This window comes from Eleutherodactylus coqui, chromosome 3 (assembly GCF_035609145.1).
Source record: "Eleutherodactylus coqui strain aEleCoq1 chromosome 3, aEleCoq1.hap1, whole genome shotgun sequence".
Taxonomy (NCBI): domain Eukaryota; kingdom Metazoa; phylum Chordata; class Amphibia; order Anura; family Eleutherodactylidae; genus Eleutherodactylus; species Eleutherodactylus coqui.
In genome coordinates this window covers 283847167-283872696 of record NC_089839.1, presented here as the reverse complement: position 1 = coordinate 283872696, position 25530 = coordinate 283847167, and the positions used below count along the sequence as shown (strand labels likewise).

The 25530-nt window shown below is 44.2% G+C and overlaps 1 protein-coding gene across 4 annotated transcripts in view; it reads left to right on the top strand.

The window, feature by feature from the left end:
- OSBPL9 (oxysterol binding protein like 9) overlaps positions 1-25530 on the top strand; it is a 111386-nt gene that overhangs the window by 11284 nt on the left and 74572 nt on the right. For 2 of the 4 annotated variants that reach the window (XM_066597602.1, XM_066597601.1), the window contains exons 3-4: positions 7755-7833; positions 19967-20043. In XM_066597602.1, the coding sequence (XP_066453699.1) occupies positions 7755-7833; positions 19967-20043 (156 nt within the window). Of the gene's footprint in view, positions 1-6425; positions 6501-7754; positions 7834-19966; positions 20044-22027; positions 22121-25530 lie in introns of those variants that run through there. The other 2 variants (XM_066597603.1, XM_066597607.1) reach the window with 2 other exon arrangements.

The window sequence follows — 25530 nt, the reverse complement described above, 5'->3', positions numbered from 1 at the left end:
ACATCACCCGTGGACAGCTGGCCTAAGTAGTAACCTACGTAAATAGTACTTTTTGATTATTTCTTAGGTGTCCAGTTACTTTTTGTAGGATAGTTATTTACGGTGTTCCTCTAGAGCCGGATATTAGTCCAGAGCAGCATTGCAGAGCTTGGAGTTTCTTTGTGACAAAAGCATCTGACCAGGATGTTTCCTGCAGCCCCCAGGACGAAAGCCCTTGTAAAGCAGTAACTGTATGTAAAGCAGCCCAAAATCCAAGGTCCAGTCTTGAAAGGGTGCAGTAATCAGTCTGCACCAGTCATTTTAATGCCTCTGGGATCTTTAAGCAACCTGACCTTTCCCCTCTTTTTTTTCCTTTTTTTTTCTTTTTCTTTCTTTAGTTGCGACTCTTACCTCCACCCCTCCCCCCTCCAACCCCATGTAGACCCTAAAGATATCCCTCTCCCCGACCTGTAGAGAACTACCAGCTGTTTTGCACGCAGTTTTAGAGATCACAAACTACTTTATAACCCGCTTTCAGAATGTCATCCATCATGCCGCTGGTTAAAGTACAGAAGCTCGGCTCTAGCTGATAACTGTTGGGAAAGTTCACCTCGGTATGAAATGTTGATAATGTTCGTCCTCCATTACCCCTTATACCTGACAATGGGGCGAGCCAACATCCTGGGGGTAAGCTGCGTCGTGTGCTGCACTAATACGTCTTTTCAGCGCTATCTAGGTGGCAGCACGTTCATCGTTACCGCAACAACACTTGGTTTCTTCCGTAGAGGAAACGTTGTCAGCACTTCTAATAGTTGCAGGAAATTTCCATGGAATGCTCTTATCTGTGAGTTTGCATTTACAGCTCCTTTTTATTTTTATTAACCCTTAATCCCATTAAGGAGCAAGCAAACTTGGAGCACTTGGTCCTGGGCTGTAACCCTTTCCAATCCACTGGTCCTCCAACATTCTGATTGAAGCCTGTACAGCTCCAATCTCGTAAGACATTCGGCAGGGTATTCTTACTGTATATTACTGGCCGCTCTGTTGTCAGGGGGCCTCTCCGGCATGTTGCATACTGCAGTACTGGATTTAGCCCGCAGATGGCGCTATTGTAAAATGGCAGAAAGATAAAGCCCCCTAGGAAATCCTGAAGCTAAAATTGGATTGCAAAGGGTTAATACTAGCTGATAATAAAAATATGGCACAGGATTAAAGCTTCTGTAATAGAGCAGGTCAAATCCTCGACTGTCTGACAGCCAAGGATCCGGGGGAGAAGGCAGAAACTGTTTTTAGCCACTTCTGCCTTCTCTCTTGTCTGATACATATTCCTCAGTGAGCATTATGTAGTGAATGGAGAAAGCAGAAGTATCCCTTCCGCTATTCAACCGGTCGATCATGTGCACACTGGGTGCCACCTGCCATGGCGGAGCTGCAGGGTCTTGGCCAACTGAAATCAGATCTGTTAAGGCCCATTTAGACATAACAATTCTCGCTCAAAATTCGCTCAAAGTTATCTCTTGAGCGATAACTGTTGTGTCTAAATGCATGGACATCGTGAAGTTTTCGTGCACGACTCATTCCTTGCTCAATTTAAGTTTTCTAGAACTGAGCGATGAACGGATTCTTTGTGTCTCGCGATCCAGATTCTGTATAAAAGGGTCCAAATTGTCAATACATTTTTCTAATAAGTACGGGTCGTCCAAAGAAAGCAGTGCTGGTAGTGTTGTTTTTTTTTTTATTGCTGAGTTTGCGGTTGTATGTTTTATGGTTTTACCTGCGTTTCAAAGAGGGGGGGGGGGGGGGGACTTTGTAAACACTGTTTGTTCATGTTCAAGGCTAAAAAAATTTTTTCTTTTTTTCATATGCAGATTTTTGTTTGACAGAGGAGTGAATTGTGGAATTGCAGCGTGAAGGCCCATTGACACAGAGCGATGATCGCTCAAAAATTGCTAAAAAGCGATAGTTTGAGTGATAATCGTTGCGTCTAAACGTGCGACCATCGTGCACTGCTAGCTGATTGTTAAATTTTGGTCAACCTGAAAATGGTCCTTATCAGCGGTTTTATCGGGCCCGCATGCTGAGTCCTCCACGGGGAGTGCTTATAGCATTGTATCCCATTGGAGAACAAAGGAGCTGAATGCAGATAAGAGCCCTCCGGCTATTAACTGCATTCAGCTAAGGCTTCATTTGCACGCTAATAAGCTATTAAGTAGCTGAGTAGCTACTTACTGTAATAGTTTATGCTAAATGATCGCTCAAAGCTGTCACTCAAACTGTCGTTAGAGCGATCATCACTATGTGTAAATGGGCCTTTAAGAGCCTTTTACAAAGGCTGATAGTTGTTTAATAGTCATCTGTTGCAATGTGTGTGTAAGCTAATGAGCACTGCTGGTCATCTGCCTGCGTAGATCCTTGGCACTGGGCCCTTGGGTCACATTTCTGACAGAGTATTGGTTTCAGTATTGCTGAAAGACAGCAGTCAAAATAAATGCAAAGCAAATAATGTTCCCCCTCAGCTGGTTAAGGTTTACTGGGTGCAGAAAGAAAGTGTCCGCCAGCCGTCCCGCGTTGTGGAATGTGCTTCACCGGAAACCAAAAAATGAAGTGTTATTTGGGAAGTGATCGTCGCCCCGATCCCAGACACATGCACCTATCTTCTATGCCGATGCCTTCCTCACAATTAGACCCGTCCGTCATCTCTAGTACAGAGGTAGAGCATGGGATGGAAGTGGGGCGCAGCACATTGCTTCTATTATACTCACAGATGACAAAGTAACACGGTGTAAAAACAATCCAGCATGGAGAGCCCTCCTCTGCCCAGCTAGAGTTTCACTTCCACAGTTTCTTCTGGGACAGAAGAATTAGCAAATTTTGTTCAAAATAACCCCTGAAGAATCAGGCACTGTTCAGGGATTTTACCCATGTGGTGGTTTAACTGCCCTATTTTTTGTTTGTTTTTTTATTTGACCCTTTCCCACTGTAGCTGTGACATCCATAGGAGCCCCAGTTACAGGGAAAAGCATCCCCCCTGTATTGACAATAGTCACTGGCAGAGCTGATCAGGGTCTGCTGGGACCCTGCAGCTCTGCTCTAACAGGGGGCTCTGGGAGGTCACGTGACCGCTGGCTCGCATAGTGGAAGAAACACTTCCACTTTCACTTTTTAGTACCAAGTGCTCCTTGACTGCTATGTACTCGGGAAAGGAAAAGGCAAAAGGGGTTAAAAACCCCTTCTGCCTTTTCCTTCGGGTTCTCAGATGTGACTAAGTTTTGGCTTTAATCCCCCACTGTATTTTTACAACCAGCTGGGATTAAAGCCCAGGACCAAGGGCTGTAAATTTACAGTGCTTGGTCCTTAATGGGTTAAATAATTTTTTTCCTTTTATCCCCTCCTCTTATATTGTCGAATCTCTGTATATTCATAATAAGCCACAATGACTACTGATATGCTACAGACTTGGTCAATAACTCCTTTCTTGAGTAGATGTTTCTCTGCTTATCAGATTATCCTTTAAGTTAAGTTATCCTTGTCAGTCGGTGCTTTGCCGAATCCTTAGGCCACATGCACGTCTGATTCTGCATACTGAATCGGGCCCTGGCAGCATCGGCGTCCATGCGTACCTGCTTTCGGTTTTCTTCATCTGTACTGCGGATGGTCCCCATGGCTCGCCGTCGGACATGTGCATTAGTGTTTTGGTTTTTTTTTTCCCCACCCCAAAACTCCTGCCTTTATCCACGGCCTATCCACAATGTCAATTGTGGACGGGCCGCGGGTCAGGCGACTTCCACTGACTTCAATGGAAGCCGTCTGTGCGGACACCGCAGGAAAGTAAAGCATGTTGCGATTGTGTTTTTTTGTTTTTTTTTTAACTAATTTTTTTCCCTTCCTCTGCGAGTTAAAACAGCCATTGATTTCCACTCGTGTGCATGAGAAATGAATTTTCCATAGCATGCTATGGAGGGTATTTGCTGCGGAACCTGGTGGTGGACGCCTGATCGGGATTCCACAGCAAAAATACGCCCGTGTGCATGCACCCTCAGCAGAGCACCTAGAAGGTGTGAGGAGACTTCTAAGGCCATCCATGCTCCTCTAGGTAATATGCCAATAGGAAGATGGAACAATAACTGTAGCGCCACCTATTGGAAGGCAGCATTCTTGCAAGTAAGTGTCACACTTTTTAGACAAGCCTAATAACATCTATTGGCATATTTCTCAGAGGAGTATGGTTTGCCTTATAAGTCTCCTCACACCTTAAGGAGAGCGCCTATAAGGAGTGATGTTACCCTTCCTGACCCACGTCTATGGGCCTCTCACTAGCCAAGCCAGAAACTTGTTGCACAGTGATGGCCAAAAACACTAAAACAGCTGTCTGTGTATAAATTCTGGCTTGGCTTTAAGTTTCCGGTCATTGTTATAAGGCTTGTTTAAAAAGTCTGGCATTGACCTGCAGTAATGCTGCCTTCCAATAGGTGGCGCTGCAGAGGTATTTTTCCATCTTACTATTTGCTGAATCAAGTCATACCATGGAAGCCGTTGTATAGTATGATTCTCAGGAAGCTTTTTACACTGCTCTCGGCAAGTTGCATTATATATTTGAGCGTTTGTGTATTTGTGGGGATTGTTTCTAATATTTAAGACATTCCTAATGTATAAATATTTGTGTGGCTGATTGTCAGATCTGCATTGGATTACCCAAGTGTGGATCTGACACTTGATCCACGGCAGAAGGAGACAGAACTTAGGTGTTCTTCTATGGATTTGTGGATCTATAAGTTTAACCCCTTTCAATGGGGCAAATCCACATGTGGCCACCGAAAGTGGTCTCCACGTGGAAAGACTTAGTGCGACTCCTTGGCTACATCCACTGCACTTGTGTGTAAGACTTGCTGTACAATTTAGATTGCCGCGAGCCAAAGAGTGTTCTTCCTCCCTGCCCCATTCCCGTACACTGGCTAGCTTGCCTCGGACGCAAGATGCCCTATATACACTTGAGATGTTTGGCCGGCTGACATTAATGCTTAGGTCCAAGCTGATGGCCTACCTGCAGAATAGGCCACCACTATCTGATCGATGCGTCCACTACTCAGGATCAGCTGATTGAAGGCGCCACGGCCTTTTCAGTGTTAACATCTGAGCACAATTGTACTTTTACTACAGAATGCCATGTTTTTAAAATTGGTCCTGTTGACCTCCATCGGACAGACCTGCAGTACTCAGAAGCTGCTATCAGTAAGGGCTCGCCCACATGGGCGTATTGTCACCGCGTATTATGCTGTGCTAAACTCCCATTGATTTCTATAGGGCCATTCACACCTCCGGGTTTTTCACATGCATGACACACGTGAAAGAAAAAGTGTTTCCTATTTTGGTGCGTATTGTGCGCCAATATAGGCTATACGGATTTACCATATGCAGCAAGCATGTTGCATTCGAGCCTGAAGATACTCAGATGTCGGCCTCTTACAGCGGCGACAGTGATATCGCTACAAGAAAATCACAGCGATATCTCATGTTTTCTGTGCGATATGGCTGCTTTTCTCGCGGCGACTTAGTGTCACTAAAAAGTTGCGTGACTTTTTGTAGTGCTCTTTTGCCGGGATTTTCGGAGCCACTTGAAACATAAACCCTACCCCGAAAAAAAAAAAAAAAAGCCCTGGCTGCATTGAAAAAAAATTAATCGCAATACGTCACCTAACAGCTGCTGTCCGCTCCGCCGTATTTCTCCTCGCACTTGTTTGCAGTTTTCTGTCAGCACTTGCTGGATTGGAGGTTCAAAAGCCCCGCCTCCAGGAAGCGCTGGGTATGATTGGTTCATCCAGCGCTGCAGTAATTGGCTGAGCCGCAGGGCTCAAAATCCAATCAGAGCCAGCGCTTACTGGAGGTGGGGTTTTTGAAGCTTCAATCCAGGAAACACCGACAGAAGACTGCAAACAAGTGCAAGGGACTTGCAAGGAGAAGTGCGGCGGAGCCGACATCGCCAGTTAGGTGATGTATTGTGTCTGGGTTTTTTTTTTAATGCAGCCAGGGACAAACAGTAGGACTTCTTACTGTAAAAGTTGCATCGGAAAGGAAACATGGCCTACAAAATATCACATATCACGGCAATATTAAAGGGGTTCTGACATGAAGAAAAAAAAATTGTACTCACCTTGCCTGGCCTGGCCCGATCGCCAGGCATGTCCCCTCCAGCCGGCATCATCTTCTGTGCCTTTAAAGCAGAGCAGGAGCGGTCAAAAAGACCGCTTCCTGGCTCTGCTCCGTCCGTCAGGCACTTCCGAGGTCAACGGACGGACCGCTCACAGCAAGCACGTCACAAGCAGTGCTTGCTGTGGGCGGCCCGTCCGTCCGGCTGAACTCCGGAGTGCTGCGCATGCGCAGTGGAGACGCAGCCCGTCCTGACTCCTGTCAGAGGGCACCTCTCTACTGCGCATGCGCGCGATCCCGGAGCGGCGCGGCTGCTGGAGGAAGAAGACTGCCTGCCGGGAGCTGACCCCCCGATGTCAACAACAACAGAAGACAAGGTAAGTGTTATATTTTTATGCTTTAGCAGCCATTAAACCCTGGGTTCCCTGGGTCCATTAGGCACACCAGGGGACAATGGCTGCTAAAGCATAAAAAAATTATTCATGTCAGAACCCCTTTAAGCAACCCGCGTTTTTTTGATGGCCAATCTTACCACTCCTTAAGGGTGCTTTTAGACCGATTATTCGGAAAATGGTTCAAATGAGAGAAAACTAGCAATAATAGTTTGGTTAAGCCAATGAATGAATGACAAGAATTGTTCGTTTCTCGTTCGTTTATGGCGGCATAAAAAAAATCATCATTGGCTCGTTCACTTCTCGTTCCATTTAAAAAAGGCTTGCTCGGTTTTTCCTATCCGCTAATGTGAAAGACTGAACGATTCTTGTTGAACGAGTCAACGATAAATCTCTCTAAACGGGCTGCATGAGAGCGGACGAGCAAGTGGTGACGTCCCCTCTCGTTCTCTTGTGCAAATGAGAGTCGCCTTGTCTAAAAAGAGCCTATGGTTGCCGCCCGGCTATCCAGTACACCTGACCAGCACCTCTTTCTAGGAAGGACAGAGTCACATGCGGAGTGTAGACGATTGAGCTGGGGCAGAAGTGTAATCGGCATATATAACCTGCAGACGTAGTCACGGAATTCACTTCTTGCATAGAATTGAACAAAACTTGTGGTGTTCCAGCGGCCGGGGATTCGAAAAACTGCAGTATGGCTAGAATGTGATGTGGATTTGTTGCGCTGTCAGTGAAGAGCGTTTGCTAAAATTCCCATTTATCTACTTTGTACCGTAGATTCCTTCGCTGTAACCACTGCACCACAAAATTCCACTACAGACACCCGATGTGAACTCACTCTTATGCCGAGACTCTCTATGCTTTCTTGTTTCATGACTAGTCTAATATAACGCATGAGACTAGTAAAGCTGGGGGAGTGCTGCTCTGGGGCCTGCAGACATAAGAATCTAATCAAACCTATGCATTCTGTGGACGTTTTAAGAGACCACGTTGCAGCCGTATGACTTGCACTTGGCTTCCAGCTCTGTGGCGCTATGCCCAGGAAGGTGGTCATGTGTCGTATTGCTGCCCTCCTGGCTTTTACTCAATGCTTCAGGAAGCCAGCAAGATAATTGCAAATTCCTTCCCATCGCTGCCCGGTCCCCCCTCCTGGCTGCTGTACTGCAGTGCTGTAGTAATACCGTATGTACTGCTGATGTCACTGCTACTCTGCTCAGCAATCTGCTCTTTGTTCCACAGGGGGCCGTGATTGGTATTGACGATGAGGACGACAGCACCTTTACTATAACCGTGGATCAGAAAACATTTCATTTTCAGGGTGAGCAAAAAAAAAAAAAATCTTCCTTCTTGTTAGTGTTTTGTGCCACGTCTCTCGGCTGCTGCCCCTTGACTACAGATGCCTGGGATGGGATAGCGTGCCCTGCAGTGGAGAAGAACACAGGACTCGAGGCATTTCCTATTTCACAAGCTGACTCACGGATGCCAACGCTGCAATGTCAGACTCGTATCCACTCTGCTCGCCTTTGACATGAGGAGCTTGCTGGGGAAAGTGTCTGCGGAGCCTCTGTGTGCCAAGAAAGCCAGGAGCTGGCTTTTTTATCTTGTCTTACTTTACCTGCTGTTGCCTTTTTAAAGGTGGAGTTTTACTTCAAGACTTCTTCAAGTGTCTTTTTTTTTTTTTCCTTTTTCTTCTCTCTTTCATCCGCACTCCTTGTCACCATTTCTCTGCTTTTACTAACCATTTCCGATCATAACTTCACAAATCAATGCCTTCTGTTACTGCTATGTTTCGGCATTGCATGCTGTGGCTGAACCGTAGAAAGGGTAAGATGGAACTCTTCCTGTAATCTACTCCGTGCAGCAAATGTATGCAATCCCGCTACTTTATGTGAAATCTTGCTAAATGCACTTATCATGCCCGGATATCAACTTCCTCACCTCCCGGGTATTGCATGGTACTTCATAATGTCAGATGAGTCACTGCTGTGTATGGAGGGATTGCAGGCGCCGTTACCATTTGTAGGTGAGAAGGCTAAAACCTGCTTAAGACAGTTGCACTTCTTTTCCTTCATGGAGTCCTGAGATCTCTCTGCTGATTAATATTCAGCTGCTTGTCAGCGACTAGAGATGAGCCCTGATATAGCTGAATGTACAGATAGAACCAGGCGCTCCTTACAATCATTCATGTGTTGCTATTAAGGGGTTCTCGTGGTGTTTTGCTCTTTGAATGGTTACTTTTGGTGATTTTTATGTAATAAATTACATGTTAGTGGTAGAAGTTGGAAAAACAGATGCATCCAAGATTGGGTTCTTGTCAGGACTTTATATCATGTTATGAAAACACCTTTCAAATGGATACAATGTAACTCCCCGTTTCTACAATGTATCATTTGCAGTCTTTGGCCTGTGTTGTGGCTGATCTCTCCCTCCTCCTCCCTGCTTTACTGCATCGAGCATCTGGATTCAGCCAAACCACCCAAGATTGCATCGTAAATCTGCATCATATTGATAGAGAATTAAAGTCCGCGTGAAGGGAAACTCCACTTTTTGCAGGGCAAACGGGTCCTTCATCTTATGAGTAACTCATGCAGGAGACCTGCCGGGCTGTGTCCGCACCGGATGCATCCACATGTTACAGGCTGACCTCTCACGGATTTGCTGCTGATTTGCTGCAGGTTTGTAAAGGGTGAAATCTGCAGTACGAGGTGCGTTCAGGTCATGAGGTCTCCTAACTTTTTTCTATTTCTTATTTATTATCGTTAGAAAAAAAAACTTGCTGAAGAAAGGTGAAAGTATTGCTACTTCTCAAAATAATCTTTTTTTTTTTTCTTTTTTTTTAATTGGTTTTTATTGAAATTTTCATGGTATACAAACATGAGCATATTATAAATAAAACTCAAAACCATATTATATTGTTTTTACAGATAAATTACAGTGTTTGATTATAAAACAATACGGAACAATCTCTATAGTTTATGTAAAGATGATCAACTCTCGGTTGTCTGTATGTCTTCAAACCTTTTATTCCCCCCCCCCCCTCCCCCTCCATACCCCCTTATTAATCAACATTTTTTAATAAGCATCTAACATCCAACTGAATATAACTATCCCGCTTCGTATCCCTCTAGCGCCCTCCTCCCTTCCCTGGTCAGTCACGTTACTTTTAATATTCCTAGTCGGTCCATATTATCATTATTATGATACCAAGTAGTGTTGGTGAACTGGGACATACATTCCATAATTTCCCCGTGGCCAAGAAATTTTTCCAGGAAATCCCCCCACTTTTTGAAAGATTTTGGGGCTTGAGATTCCACACATCGCTCCATCTCAGTTCTTCCATTTTCAGGAGGTGTTTTAATTGTTGTAAGACATCATTTATCCCCGGGGTTTGGGTAGCAGCCAGTTATTCAGAAGGCACCTCTTGCTGATCAGGAGTATAGTATGTGTCATATTAACCTTCCTCATCTGTTCTGGTAATTGGTGAAGTATAAATGATTGTGGTGTTAAAGGGGTTGTCCCGCGGCAGCAAGTGGGTCTATACACTTCTGTATGGCCATATTAATGTACTTTGTAATGTACATTGTGCATTAATTATGAGCCATACAGAAGTTATCAAAAGTTTTATACTGCCCATGAGTGCTGAACTTTCACACCTGTGATACAGATGTAGCAGCACCATCTTTGAAGGATGGCATGCCACATCTATAGCCCGGACCACCCGGCACCTTTAAACCACGCTATGCTAGTTGTGTAGTGCGGACTCTGGTATTTACTTTGAGCACTGGCCATGCAATTAGTGTAAGGCACGATGTTCTCGCGATGCGACTGTGCTACCCATCGCATGTACGTGAAGCCCATGGTTTCCAATGGGTTGTTTCACATTAGTAGTGATTTGTAGGCTGCTACATTGCGAGAATACAAAATCGCAGCTGTACAGCCATGATTGTTTTATAATTATTATTTTTTGTTTGTTTTGTAGCCCGTGTTTCTCTCATTAAGTAGCACGCTAATGCAACATGCGTTAGCACTGCTACATCTGTACCTTCACCGCATGTCTCACTCAACTGACTATAAATGTCAGTGGGTGTTACTCCAGGCAAATGAAGAAAACGGATGTTACACGCTGTTCTTGGAACGCGATGCGCCGTCACGTGGCTTCTGTATACCGGACGATGCTGCCATCTGTCTCGCCCATGTCTACTAAAATGTGTCCCATGTTTCTATCTGCCCTTGTTCCTTACAACCTGAAAGCATCTCTTATAAACTGGCACGCTGTGGATTTGTAATCTACAACGCGGGTCCGTTTGAACGGGGGAGTTCTTGTGGCATGGGGAAGTCTTCTAGTAAAATCTCATGCGCTATACAGCTACTGGAAACACTGTGGACATTCAGCACCCTGTGTAGATGGACCCTTGGTGTAAAGTTTCTGCAGCACCCCCACAGGACAAATGAAGCATTACACAGTGCCCAATCGGATTATAGGGTTATCTGAGTAATACAGGACTGGTCCTATAGAGCTAAAGATGCTCATTATAGCTGCTCTGAGCCAGCCAAGAGGGGTGGACCCTACCCCCTCCCACTACCCCCAACCCCCCATGACAATGGGTTTTCTGATCTGGACAACCCCTATTTTTGTTAGAATAGTTTTAAAATAGTTTGCAAACAGCATTTGTGACTTTTTTGCTTTTTAACATGTCCTGCTTTGAATTTGGTTAACTCGAGGCGAACCCCGTAATTGGTCTGTTTTTCGGAAAACTTAGTTTTGCCACTAAGAGAATAGCCTGGCAGAATAGGGAGGATGATGGATGATGTATTTCGGACATTTTCTTACTTCCTCTCCTTGCCAGCTTCATACACGAGCCCCATTGTGTAATGTTACATCTCTCCATTTTCTCTTTCGTTCTGCAGCCAGAAGATTGATCAATGCGCTGCTGTGTAATATGAATTAATTCTTCTGTATTTGGGTTAGTATAATGACGCTCACACTGGGCCAGAAACCATTGTCATTAATCACAGGATGCTAAACGAGGGCCGCAGACTCAATACGGCTCATTGATAGAAGTCAATTATCCACCTCCATGAATTTGTTATTCTCCAGACAGGACTGTTAGGCGGTGAACATGCCACATTGGGAGATTATGTTCGGCAGCACAGTGTGTGCTAACGATTTAATGAATGTATACCGCAGGCTTATGCAGCTGTATACTGTGGACTCTCACTGAACGAAGTATACTGGGCCATATGCATTGATGCAACTGTATCCTGACTTGTTGGGAACGATCTTATCCAAAAAGGACAAGCTTTAAGATAAAGAAGTCTATGGGCTTGTTCGACATGTATATTGGGACTTCTTTCCAGCAGGTATATGTTACAGATGTGGTGTTCTTCTAGCCTAAAGCATTTCTTAAATGTCGGAGGAAAGTGGGCCAAACCCATCGGGATCCGCAATCTGTGTGGGGTGGATTGGGCATATTGGAGTTTTACCTGAATGATCTTTTGCTCCCACGGGAAGTAGATCTATTTTGGCCAACAGCTATTGCATGGGGTTTAGACACCTATTGGCCATGGAAATGTGGATTTCTGCCACAGATCTGCTCACAGATTGCCCTCATTAAATGGGACTAATCCATAAGGGCTCCTTAACATGATGGTATGTATTTTTACATTCACTCATATGCACCGTTAATTCGCATGAATGGATAACTTTCCGTGATCAAGTCCCGGGCTTAATTAGTATTTTCTCCTCCATTCACACAGCCGGGTGCGACATATTAGTGAAAAAATACGCCGCAGCCCAGAAATCCTTCACTCAGCAAAAATCCTCGGGATGACTTCAAATGCCTGAAGAGAGGCCCCTGTAAGCTTTCTCCTGCGTTGAACGCTGCTAAACTGCCTCCCCATCCGTATGTTTCCAGTTCCTATTGGAGTCTATGGGACTGCCAGCGTATAGCGGTCAAAAGATAGAACTATCTTTTCCGGCAGCGCGTGTAAGCACCCACCGGAATCGGCAGCGTGTGTGCTATTTTGCCACGACGGGTGATTTTTCGCGGCGCAAAATCAACCATGTGAATGAATACATTGGAATCCAATGTCTCAGATGATCAGGATATCCGGCCAGGCGTGAAAACGCTGCTACATGGCCACATGAAAACGCTTGTGCGAATATAGCCTTAGTCTGCTGCGTCTTCGTTTCAGTAAAAAAAAAACGGAACTGAGGCGGACTGAAAATAAACGGAAAGCTTTCAGGTTTTTGCAAACCCATTGAAATCAATAGGGAAAAAACTGATCGGTTTGTTTCAGTTGTACATCCTCCAAAAACTGAGCAGAAAGACAAGAAACCCTGAACCGAACCTTAATGCAGGGATGAAACCCACCTCAGACGGTGGTACACACCAGGGTATGGTGAGCTCTGTTCGCTTCAAACTAATTGAGATCAAACTTTTTGCAAAAGTTTAGCAAACTGGCTTTTCAGAAGTTCGTCCATCTCTAGATGGGACCCTTCACTGCTAATCCTAGTTAACAGAGCAGGGGGATTGTTTACAACAAAGTGATGGTCGGGGTAATACTGACTATATGCAGAGTTTTCTGTTACGGCATTCATTGGCGTGAAGAGTTGGCATGTTCTGTCACCTGCTGATTATCGGTACCAGGGTTGGTCAGATTTTCATGATGTCCTAAAACTAATATTTGATACAGACTTCTAAATATTTCACTAGCAGGACCATTTTCACACTTGACCAACTCCCAATAAAACAGTCCTATCCCCAAATCGGTTTATTTTCTGACTAATAGACACTTGGTATTTTTTTGAAAATGCCTACCAGCACTTTATTTTGGTGAGCGCCTTCATGCAATTTTGCATCGAAGTGTAATGTTTTGGTAGAAATGAAAATTCCCTTTTTTTTTAATACTTTTAAAGTCTCACCTGAGTAAACTTAGCCTCACAAAAGCTCTTAAAAACAAAAGATCAGGAAGTGCAAAGTTCACCTCTTCACAAGAACTAAATAGACCAAAAACTTCTGCAATCTTCATGTGGGTAAACATTTGAGTCATAAAGTCGACAAATGTCCTTGGGTGCAGGAGGATCACGATGGGACTGCTCACCACTTCACTGGTCTAGTCAGGAAAAGACCACCCCGATTCCTACATGTGACAATGGGAGGGCAGATATCGTAGATGTGTAAGGGGGTGATAACATGGAGAGATCCTGTATGCCCGCTGGGGGTTCACAGCTCGGCTGCAGCATTTTGCCACGGTATTTAGAGGTAGAACCCATGCAGCAACATCCGTGTCCGATTCTGCCGTCTGAACATAAACTTAGTCGGTGATCCGTTTCTTGATGTCACTTGCAGCTTCCCTTTCTAAACCTTCGCTTAGAACTTTTCATTGAAGTGAATGGGACTGGCTCAGATTGCCAGCTCTTCCCTTTGGAGTAGATGGCACGGACGTGCGCATAAAAGGGGCTGGGGGAGGTTTTTTTTACTTGGGAATACCCATTTAAAGTATTAACATATAGTGGTAGTGAAAACGTAGCTTACATTTTTAGTACCTCCATTCGGGTTATATATAAAGTTAGAAAGAGGAGAAGCAGGAAATCTTGTAAAGGGCAATCCATGCAAATGCAGGTAATAATTGCACAGAACTCAAATCGCTTTTAAGTGCATTTTTAACCCCTCCCTGGTGACATACTGTAACTAATTTTTGTTAGTGGTCATAATATATCATTTTTTTTCACCAATGTGGCTGTATGACACCTTGTATTTTTGCGGGACGAGTTCTAGTTTTCATAGTAACCCATTTTGGGTAGGTATTATGTATTTGAATAACTGCTTTTTCTCCATTCCCCCACATAAAAAAAAAAGGCACCATTGTTTTTTGAGTTTTTTTATATTTATGGCGGTCACAGTGTGGTTTAAATGATATGCTGTCTTTTATTCTACGGATCATTATTACTTTTATGACCACACCGCATTTATACGGGGTTTATTATGTTTTAGTACGAATGGCACAATAGAAACACTTTTTGTTAAAAAAACCAAAAACCAACTCTGTATGCTGCCACATTTTTATTTTTCGGTCCACAGAGCTGTATAAGACCCGAAGTATTTATTGGTACTTTTTTTTTTTTTGCAGTATATACAACATTTTAATAATTTTTATTCATGTTTTGAGGAAGTGAGATGAACTGAAAAAGCCTTTTTTATGTATGGAATTTATCATGCTGGACAAATGTAATATTCTTATAATTATGGATTCTTACAAATGTGTGGAGTAACTAATTTTATGTGTAGTGTTTTTTTTTGGGGGGGGGGTCAATATTTAAAACCTTGTGGAATGGGAAAAGTGTTTTTAATGTTTTATTTTTCCTCTGTAAAACTGTTTAGATGCTACAGTCAGCAATGACTGCAGCATCTGTAGGGTTAAACAGTGTAGAGGAGTGGCTGGATGAGTAAAAGTCCTCACTTTTTCACTTCTTTTCTGTGGGGAAAATCCCATATGTGACAATTGTAGATCAATATACACTCTGATGGGTGGGGAGGTAAGAAACATGAAGAAAAACTCATGTCATGCCTTCCCTGGGACAGGGAGGTATACAGGAGAATCACAAAGCTCCTATGCTGCCTGCTGGTTTCCCTTCCCTCTACTCACACTGACTGAAATTACAGTTGTTAATTTAGTATGCCCGACCCCACTTCAAACGGCTGTCGGTCTGATTTTTGTAAGAACTACCGATAAGAGTCTTAGCTTTAAAATAACACCTAAAGTATACAGCCTTCATATGATATCAAGGCTTCTGCTCTGACACATTTCCAATTCGTCGAGGGACTCGCCAGGGCTGCCCACTATCCCCCTTACTCTTTATCATGGCCATAGAACCATTAGCCATCAAAATCCGCAACAATCTAAATATAAAAGGAGTCGAAATCGCATCAGTACATCACAAACTCTCAATGTTCGCAGATGATATACTCATGCTTATAACCTCCCCTCATACTTCCCTACCCAACCTAATGGGGGAACTGTCCAGATTCGGGTCAATATCGGGCCTAACCATCAAACGAAATCTAAAGCATTCAATATTACACTGTCACCCGAGGTATTAAACTCACTCCGGGAGAACTTCCCCTTCCAATGGGCAACAGGCTCGCTGGGCTACCAACTAACTAACACCTATACATCTCTATATAATCAAAACTACATCCCTCTCCTCCGTAAGACAAGAACACTCTTGGAAAGTTGGAGCCGCTACCACATATCCTGGATAGGGAGAGTCAATGCCCTGAAAATGACACTTCTTCCTAAATTATTATATTACTTTCGAGCACTCCCGATCCGAGTACCTGGATATCTACTTAAGACTCTCCAACTATTATCTCTTCGATTTTGTGTGAAATGGATCGATTCCAAGAGTATTACGGTCTACCCTGTATAGACACAGACGGAAAGGAGGTCTGGGAGTTCCGAACTATTTAAAATATTACCAGGCTGCCCAGGTGGCCCAATTGGCCCTACTACACTCCTCCTACAACACCCCTCTTTGGGTTTCCTTAGAAGCAACTGAAATACATCCTCTGACGACAGACTCCATACTATGGATCCCACCCAAACACAGACCCCCAATCAATAACCCCATCATTAAGCACTCCCTTTCTATCTGGGACTCTATGAAATATTCAGGAAAACTGCTATCCCCTCATTTACCCCTAGCACCACTACTGCATAATCCAATGTTTCTACCCGGCATGGAATCCCCGCAATCATTCGCAAACTGGACAAACTCGGGCCTCACTAAATTATACCATCTATATTCAATAAAAGGCCCTACTCCCTTCCCCACCCTACAGGAAAGACATAATCTACCAACTTCAGAAATCTTTCGATACCTACAAACTAAACACTTTATATCCTCCCTCCTCAAAAACACAAATGCACTGCTAACCTTAACACCATTTGAGAGGCATTGCTATAAAAATCCACATGCAAGAGGCCTTATTTCACAGATCCACTCAGATTTAACGCACTCCTCCATCCGAACACAACTCCCATACGTAGCCCGCTGGGAAAGAGACCTCGGTAAAACCCTCTCGGATGAAGACTGGGCCCAGATATGGGAAACTACCAACAGTAGTGCCAGAAACATATTAATATTGGAAACATCCATTAAAGTCCTACTACGATGGTACCTAACCCCAGACCGAGTAGCTCACGCAGTTCCCGGGCGATTTCCCCCAACTGTCTTCACGGCTGTTCAACCTCAGGAGATATGCTTCACATATGGTGGACCTGTCCCCGGGTCAAGAGGCTCTGGATCAGAGTCTACTTCCTAGTATATTCAGTTACAGACCATAACATCCGTAGAGATCCTCGGGAAGCGCTTTTAAGCAAACGCATAAATAATATTCCTCCCGACTCTAGGAAACTAATATCCTTCTTCCTGGCCACAAAGCAAGTAATTGCACATTCGTGGAGCAAAGCCTCTTTAGACTTCACAGAAGTCAAACGTAGACTAGATTGGTACTTGATAAACGAAAAACTAACCTCCATTCTTGCCGACAAACATGAAAAATTCCTAAAAATATGGTCCCCTTGGTTAGACTATTCACACCCCTCGCAAAACAGATTCCTGACTTCCATATAAAAAGCAAGGAGAAGTGTTAAACGATCCCTACTCCACTAAAATCGCACAAACCAGAGCTGTCTCCGGTGGCATCCACCCCATGGGAAGTCTACCTGTCCCAGATATGCCCCCATTATCAGAGCTACAGTAGCTCCAAAACTGTAATGCTCTTTTTCTGCTGATTGAACACAGCTAGTCCTAAACTGTAGTAGGGTTAAAGTGGGAAATCCAGTAGGGAATGGCCATGGATAGTAACTTCCTGTGCAGGCTCCCTGGTGGATGCTCACAAGCTGATATCCAAGACCCCGATGCACAAGCAGCCTGCAAGAGCTGAATGCAAGAAGGCACCAGTGAATCTCCCTATCGGCAGGGACTGCAAATAAGGTGGTTAGATGTCAACGGGGCGACTGGGTGTCCGGCTGGAGATTCAAGAACAAGAAACCTAAGTGACTGTGTATTAAAAATCAGATTAAATGCTGATATCACAGAACTGCTGTCCTGAAGTTAGACTTGCACACCATTTTCTACACAGACAAGAGGGGTGAGCAGCGCGCATCTATATACCCAAGAAAAACCAAGTAGGACAGCGAAAAAAATCCAAAAAGACCCGAGTTCCATTTCCTATATAAATAAATGGCAAGCGCAGTCTGCCAGCACTGCTGTACGTTGGCGGCATATCTGCTGACGGGAGTGTAAATAAAAGGTCTACATTAAAGGGTTTAATTATGAGTGTGCGTTATTGGACCTGATACAGAGGGAATTCAATTACACTTCAGCATAAAGTTTGGATTCACATTTTATTCTATACGGCCGAACATCACATAATTACTTAACAGCACATCGCCTAATTACTTGGAGCGACTGAACTTTAGTAAAATCCCTGAGGTTTTGATAGATGGAGGTCCCACCCCACTTGCTGAAATGAGGGGCAGCAGCGTTCAGCGGTGATCGTCAGTCCTTGGCTTACCTCATTAGCTGTAGATTAACTTGTAAGGGCTCCGTCACACTGGCAATCGTGTTTTTTGTTGTTTTTTTTGCCTTTTGAGAGTCAGCGCTGCTCTTTCTTATCGTTGCTGCCGCTCGTGATTTTTAACTTTTTTTTTTTTTTTTAAGCATGAAAGTAAGTAGGACTTTCTAATGTTAACACATCGCATTTCATGAAAATGGCAAGTTTGCGATGCAATAAAAAGGAGGTTCCATAGAGAAATATGGGAGATAAAAAATCGCACATCGCAGAAAGGACATACGGTTTGTTTTTTTGTTCTCCTTTTCTTCTCGCAACATCGCAAATGTGAAAGAAGCCATAATTCTGCACTCTTACATTGCACGAAAAACATGCGTTTTTCTTTTCTCGCCATTTGTGAAGACGCCCTAAAAGTCTGCTTTAAATTTTACGAAAATAACGAATGCCTGGCCAAGATGGAGAATTGCCTAGATGCTGCGAAAATGGCTTGTCCCTCGTCTGATCTGCAGATCTGATAGTAGTGCAGATCTCCTCCACAGCGATGTATCTCTCCAGCTCGGATGGCTGAGCCAGTCATCTCAGTTGGTTTTGTTCATTGCGGCAGTGTGGCAGCAGTCATGACAAGCCGTTGTCCATCGCCCCCTGTTCTCATCGGGTTTTGCTATAAAATATACGGAATGGTCATTTTATTAGACACCGGCCCTTTCACAAATGTCTCTTCCCTGTATGGAACTTAGACCCGTGACCCCGGAGGGCAGCGTAAAATCAAGTGGGCACATTTTCTGTGAATTGGTGTCAGTGTGAATCTACATTAGGGAAAAATCCAGCTATTTGGGGGCCATTGGTGATAGGCTAGCTGGGCCAGGAGTTCATACAACGCCAGCCTTGTGGGGTTTTCGCATACAACAACGTGGAGAGCATGCAGAGAATGGCGCGATCGAGGGGAACATCCAGCGAAAGGGGATCTCGTGGATTTAAAGGACTCGTCGAGAAGGGGTTAGGGGAGGATGTCGGGCATCGTTCCTACGAACAGGCAGTGCAGTCAAGAAAATTGTGGCTGGCTGCTCCATGTAACGTGTCTGAACGCACAACTCGCCGTCCCTTAGCACGGATGGGCTATATTGGCAGGCGGCCAGTTCCAGCGACATTTCTATAGAAGAGTAACAAAGACAAAACTCAAAGGGGCAGTAGAGCGCAAAACAAAAAATCACTGAGCAGGAAAAAACCTCTCCTGGTCAGATGAATCCAGATTTCTGTTGCTGATGGGAGGTCAGAATTTGGCACAAGCAGCATGAATCTCTGACCCCTTCCTGTCAGCTGGTCAGAACATGTCAGTAGTTACATCTAACAAGAAGCTTCCTGTCCGCAGGGGCCAATATTTCTGCTGATTTCATGACCTAGTGGAATCTATGCTGCGCTGAATCGCTGCGGCCCAACAAGTTACTGGGTGGGGTTCTCTAATAAAGTGGCTGTTCGGGATTCATATGGAGAACTTGTGATTTAGTCGTGGCCGATTGCTGGTGAAATATTGCAGCATTCTGCTTTCACAAATTATAGTGTCTGTGTTTTTTGTTTTTTCTTTTAAACCTTGTTTTTCATTTTTCATGGTATAAATAAAAGATGTAATTGCGCGCATCAGATTAAAGCGCGCCGAGGGACCGCGCCGCGACTCTTCCACATAAACAGCAGACTGTGTGTTGCATCATGTTGTAAATGTTCTGCTAGCTTCATTGACTTCATTGTCTTCAGTTCTTGCGAGGGGGCAGTATCTGAAGTAGTTATTTCTACCTGGAGGCCCTGTGAGGCGCACGTTTTGGCATCATCCTCACTCATATATTTATCGCTTTTTGCCTTCTCTCCTTCTCACAGCCCGAGATGCAGATGAGAGAGAAAAGTGGATTCATGCATTAGAAGAAACCATCCTGCGTCACACGCTACAAATACAGGTAAGGACTTCAGTTTTTGTTTAGAGGGGGTTTTCTGCCTTTTTTTTTAAAATGATTGCCCAGCTTCTTGTGCTAATTGATGGATGGGGGTCCACCGTTCCGGATGCCTGTCCATCGGCTGATCGTCTTGCCTGCTGTCCAGTCCAGAAAGTTGGACTTGGTCATCAGCAAACAGCGAGGAAGTAGGAGCGTCGACTTCACTCCCATTGAAATCCGTGGGAGTGTTACGCTACTATTATACTTTCTGCTCCTGTTCTGGCCAGGAAGTGGAATAGCAGCAAGGCGCTCCCACTGATTTTAATGGCACTTCCACTTCCTCCCCTGTCCGTTGATGATAACGTCTGGCCCGCTCTACCGGACAGCAGGGTGGATGATCAGCTGATTGTTTGGGATCCTAAGCGACCACCTCCAGATTCCGCACAAATACCGCCCATAGCATGCTATGCAAAAGTGATTCTTCATGCACACGAGCGGAAACCAATTGCGGTTTCCGCTCGCGGATTTATAAGTGCAGCATGCTCCATTTTCCTGCGGTTCCCGCACGGACGGCTTCCATTGAGGTCAATGATAGTCAAACGGTCTGCGGATTCCGCGGCAAAAGCAGGAGTTTAAAAAAAAATTTAAAAAAATCTACTGCGCATGTCTGACAGTGAGCCGTGCGGACCATCCACAGTACAGAGAAACCGGAAGAAGAGAGGTCTGCATGTACACGGTGTGGAAGGTAACAGGTACGCAGTGTCACCTGCTGCCCTCAGGGACTGATTCCCCAACATGTGGTCACGCTCTTAGGATTTAAAAGCTGCTGAATTAATCAGACCAATTTGCCGGTGAAAGGGTTTTGCTTCCATCCTGAACTGTAAGCAAAATAAAGCAACACAAAGTTATATTATTGCTTCCAGCAACTCACAACCCCTCTGTTTTCTCCCGGAGTCTAATTGTCTGACTATTGGAGAAATAGAAGTTGTGTCGGTGGATAGGAATTTCATATACTGGTAGAAATTTGGGCATAAAGTTCATACCCAAAAGGTCTATTAACCCATTTAGGACCAGCCACTGTAAATTTACGGCGGCTGGTCCTGGGCTTAGAGCACCGCCGATAGTAAAATGACAGCGGGGCTTTAAGTCTCCTGCCTCTGCAATCAGTCAGACAGGAACGGGTTATCAGCTGTTAGTGACAGCTGATAACCCGGAGCAGAAGGCGGGGGGGGGGTCGTCATGTGACCTCGTGGGATTCTCTGCTACTGCAGAGCTGGAGGATCAGACTAGACCCTGGCAGCTCTGCAAGTGACTAATGTCACCACAGGGGTTGCTTTCCCCTGTAACTAGGGCTCCTATGGACGCCCCAGCTACAGTGGGAAAGTGTCAAATAAAGAAAAAAAATATGTGAATGTCCCCCAGAGGTCTTATATGACGTCATGCGGGACACAGATAGTAAAAAACACAATTACATACATCAGTAAAACAAAATAACAGAATAAAACAACAATACATACAAAAGAAAGAGAATAACACAAAGCAGACGCCAACAAAAACCGTCGCCGTATGCGCCTGTAAACTAAAACCATACATACTATATATCAAAATGTCCGAAATAAATAGAGGAACCCGTTCCCATACTTTATTTTAGTGTAAATATAAAAATAATTTTTAAAACAATTATAAATGTAAAAAAAATGTTTGTTTTTTTTTGTTTTTTTTTTAGCTTCTTACCCCCAACAAAACTAAAAAAAAACGGAAAAAAAAGTCAGTGAAAAAGATATTAAAAAAAGTCCTATATGTCACAGAAAAAAAAACGCAGCAAAAATAATTTTGGTAGCTAAAGGAAAAGAAAAATAGAGCAGTAAAACCGCCACATGGGTAAAATCCCTAAAGTGTCTGGTCCTTAAGGTACAAAACAGCCTGGTCCTTAAGGGGTTAAATGGGTGTTCCCCTCTCAAACAAACAAGGCCATGATGGAAACGCCTCTGTATATATGACAGCCAAGAGGTTGTTAACAGCCGAGCGCGGCTAGGTTATACGGCTTCTGTAACGACCATTCACTTCTGAGCATGCTGCGCCATTTCTGGAACTGCCACAGGTGATTTGGGAATTTGTAGCCGCTCCTTGAAGCTTGGGGGGGCGAGGGTGCCAGAACTTGTGTTAGAGGTGGAGCCCGCACCGGTTACCTTCTTTTTATAGCATAGAATTTGTAGCATAAATGTAAAGATGGTAATACCACTTTTTGTTTTCAGCAAGCAAAGCATATTTATTGTGTCACCCATTAAATACATTCGCTGTTTTGGGTATTAATGACTAGTATAAAGTTTTTTGGTTTTTTTTTTTGGTTTTTTTTTTTCTCAAAAAATTTACTGGTCAAACAGCAACCTGCAGCATATCTGCCAATTATACATGGCAGCAAAAACTGCATCAAATGGTTGTTTTGTTGCAGATTTCACTCTGTTGTATCAATGCTATGCTATATGTTGCACTCCTAAGTATAAAGTTGTAAGCTGGCCAATGTGTTTGGAGATGTTACCGCTGCCTAACCTTGTCGATATGTTCTCTAGTGATAACCCATTCACAGGCAAGTCAATAAGAGCTCTCTTCACTTTGTCTGCAGTGCTCTGTGAGCTGATAAACCGCTGACGGAGCACGAGCTGCAGACTGAAGAGGAGCTGCAATTCCAAAGAAATTACATTTGCTTGTTGAGTGTTTTTACACTTGGACCATATATTGTATGCAGGGGTTTTAAAGTAAGCGTAAATAGGTTGTCGGGCATTATATAAAGATGACTGCTTTCTTAAAAAACAACAACTTTACAACGCCTGTCCATGAGTTGTTTGGCTCTATGGATGACCTGCAATGCCACATACAACCTGTTGACCGCTGTGGCGCTGTTAAAAGAAAGTAGCAAATTTTTTTCCCACTCATTGGCAAAATCAATCGCGTCCAGGGAGGTGTCCCATCAGAAAGAATGCTCAATTCTTAAAACGGAGCCCTTGTGGAGAATAGCAGGGTCCCTTTCTCAGCCCCACCCCCCACCCCCCAGGAAAAGGCTGATTTTGTTACTTTTCCTGGAGAAATCCGCAGCCAATCAGCTGTTTGCAGGAGGCAGGTAGTATTACGTGACAGCCATTCAGAGAAATGGTTGCCCTTTTATAATACAAGACTGTCTCAAACTCTGCCAGAATGGGATCTGCTCTAACAGTGCTGACTTTTCTATATGATATCCATTTACCCTAATGGCACACTTTAACATTCTCGCTTTGGGGGACCGCCCCTTTAAGAACAAATGTCCTGTTGCGCTCCTTTTATATGTATATCTGCCTGTGGGGTTAAAGATGACCTATCCTCGGGGGAGGTCATCAGTAGCAGATCGGTGGGCGTCAGAGACCTGGCAAACCCTGATGATGCATAGCGTGCTGCGCTTTACTATGACTGAGGCTGCACTACCGTTCTGGCCCACTCCACTGTGTATGGAGCTGTATGTATTCAACACACAGTGGCTCCAGAAGCTAGGACAGTGGTTCTGACAAACAGCTGATCGTGGGTGGTAAACTCCTGGGAATCTGCTATGGATGACCCATCCTGAGGCTTGCTCTTCTATACTTTACCCTGCAGCGCTGCTTGTTTTGATAAACTGTACAAGTCTGATAGGCAGTGTGTGGAGAGCTAGTTTCCAGCGAAGATAGAGTAATTCTTGACTAGGAGGAAGTAAACCACCTCTGAGAGTAGTAATATCTGGCCATTGCCAAATGTATGATGAAAAACAGCCTCCATAAAAGGGAACCTGCACTTCATAATAACATCCAGCTCTGTTCTACTGCCATGTGAGGCTGGACGGCACCGTCATATACTGGTTATCACCGTACATTCATATCAGCACAGCCCGTCCCGGCAGAGGAGACCTCTGGGTAAGATATGTAGGTGATGATCCAATGTTAATCCAGCTCACACAATCGGCCATCCTGCGAGGAGCAGATATCTGATATCTCACAGGGTTGTCATATTCTCTGGATATATCTCTAAGGTGTTCTTGTGTCTTTTTTTTTTCTAATTCCTTGATGACGTTTCTATGCTTGCGGTGGTTTATACATCGGGCTTTGGTTTCCATGGATGATTTTTGTTATGCTGTCCGTGTATTACAACCACAAATGACGGATATGTTATTATAGACTGTCATCTGAATGTATGTTATTACATTGAATTTTGTGACTTGTCAGATTTTGCCAGCTCCTCTGTCGTCTTGGGCCATACACATTAGATAACCGCCAACATAAGCCATACTGATGACCCCCTGAGGTGAACAGAGTCCCTGTTGGGGGCGCTTGTCATATTCTGGGCAGAAGCTGTAGGGATGGCTAAAGTAGAAATGGCTGACTTCATGTGCGGTACAAAATGTTCGAACATCCTTACTTGACATGTTAGACGGTTGTCCAATCCCAACTAAGCGGGGTCGTCGACCGTGTTGGTCCCTCTTTTTTATCTTGTATTGAGGGCTGCACAATTAATTTAACGGATTTTGATTAATCATCATTTTTCTAAGGCATAATTCTAATTTTCATCAGAATGGTGAAATTGAGATTAGCCTTGCCCCCTGGGGGTGGGGCTTATATCACCAGGGGTGGGGCTTATATCACCGGGGGTGGGGGGAGGAAGGTGCAGGGCACTGGGGAGTGGGACTGTAACTGGGGGACAGACAGTACATGGAGGATGTGACGGGGGGTGTGCATGAATGAGTTGTGGAACTACAGCTCATCCCTCCATTCTTCTACATAATGGAGCCACATATACGGCCAATCCTTAATCAGGCTGCCCACACACAACCGGGTTTCATTTGTGAAATCTGTGATCGTCACTCGCTCGGACGATCCGCGGTATTCCTCACCTATCCGACAGCTACTGCGATTTCTGTGAGCGAATTTAAAATCACAGCATGTTCTATTTTCGTGTGGATACCACATGGACATTGCGGATAGGCCGCAGATACCCGTATGATTGCCTAGCAATGGCATGGGAAGAACAAAAAAAAAAATAAATTTTTTTTTATATATATATAATTTTTTTTTTTTTTTTTTAATTTGAGACAACAAATCCGTACAATATATGACTGAGGGTGAGCATCCGCAATACAGAGAGCAAAGGTACGCTGGTCAGAGACTGCTGTAGCTGTGAGCTTCTGCATGTGAGATCTGACTCTGTTCTGTGCAGCCGGCTTAGTTTCTGTTGTTTTGGTATTCTTAATGTTCAGAAACGAAACTAACAAAATTGAGATTAAAATCAAGAAGAGATTTGAAGGGGGGGAAAAAAACAAGCAAGATTTTATTTTTTGGCCAAATTGCCCGACTCTACTTGTATTTCTGATTCCAAAGCCTCCGATCCCAGTTCTTCACTACGTATCCATTTCCCGCCGCCTGAACAGAATGTGACTCGTATGTCTCAGATTCTTTATCAGATGTGGCGTTCCAAAGAGGAATCTTACGCATATGATGCGTTCCTTATGGGTTT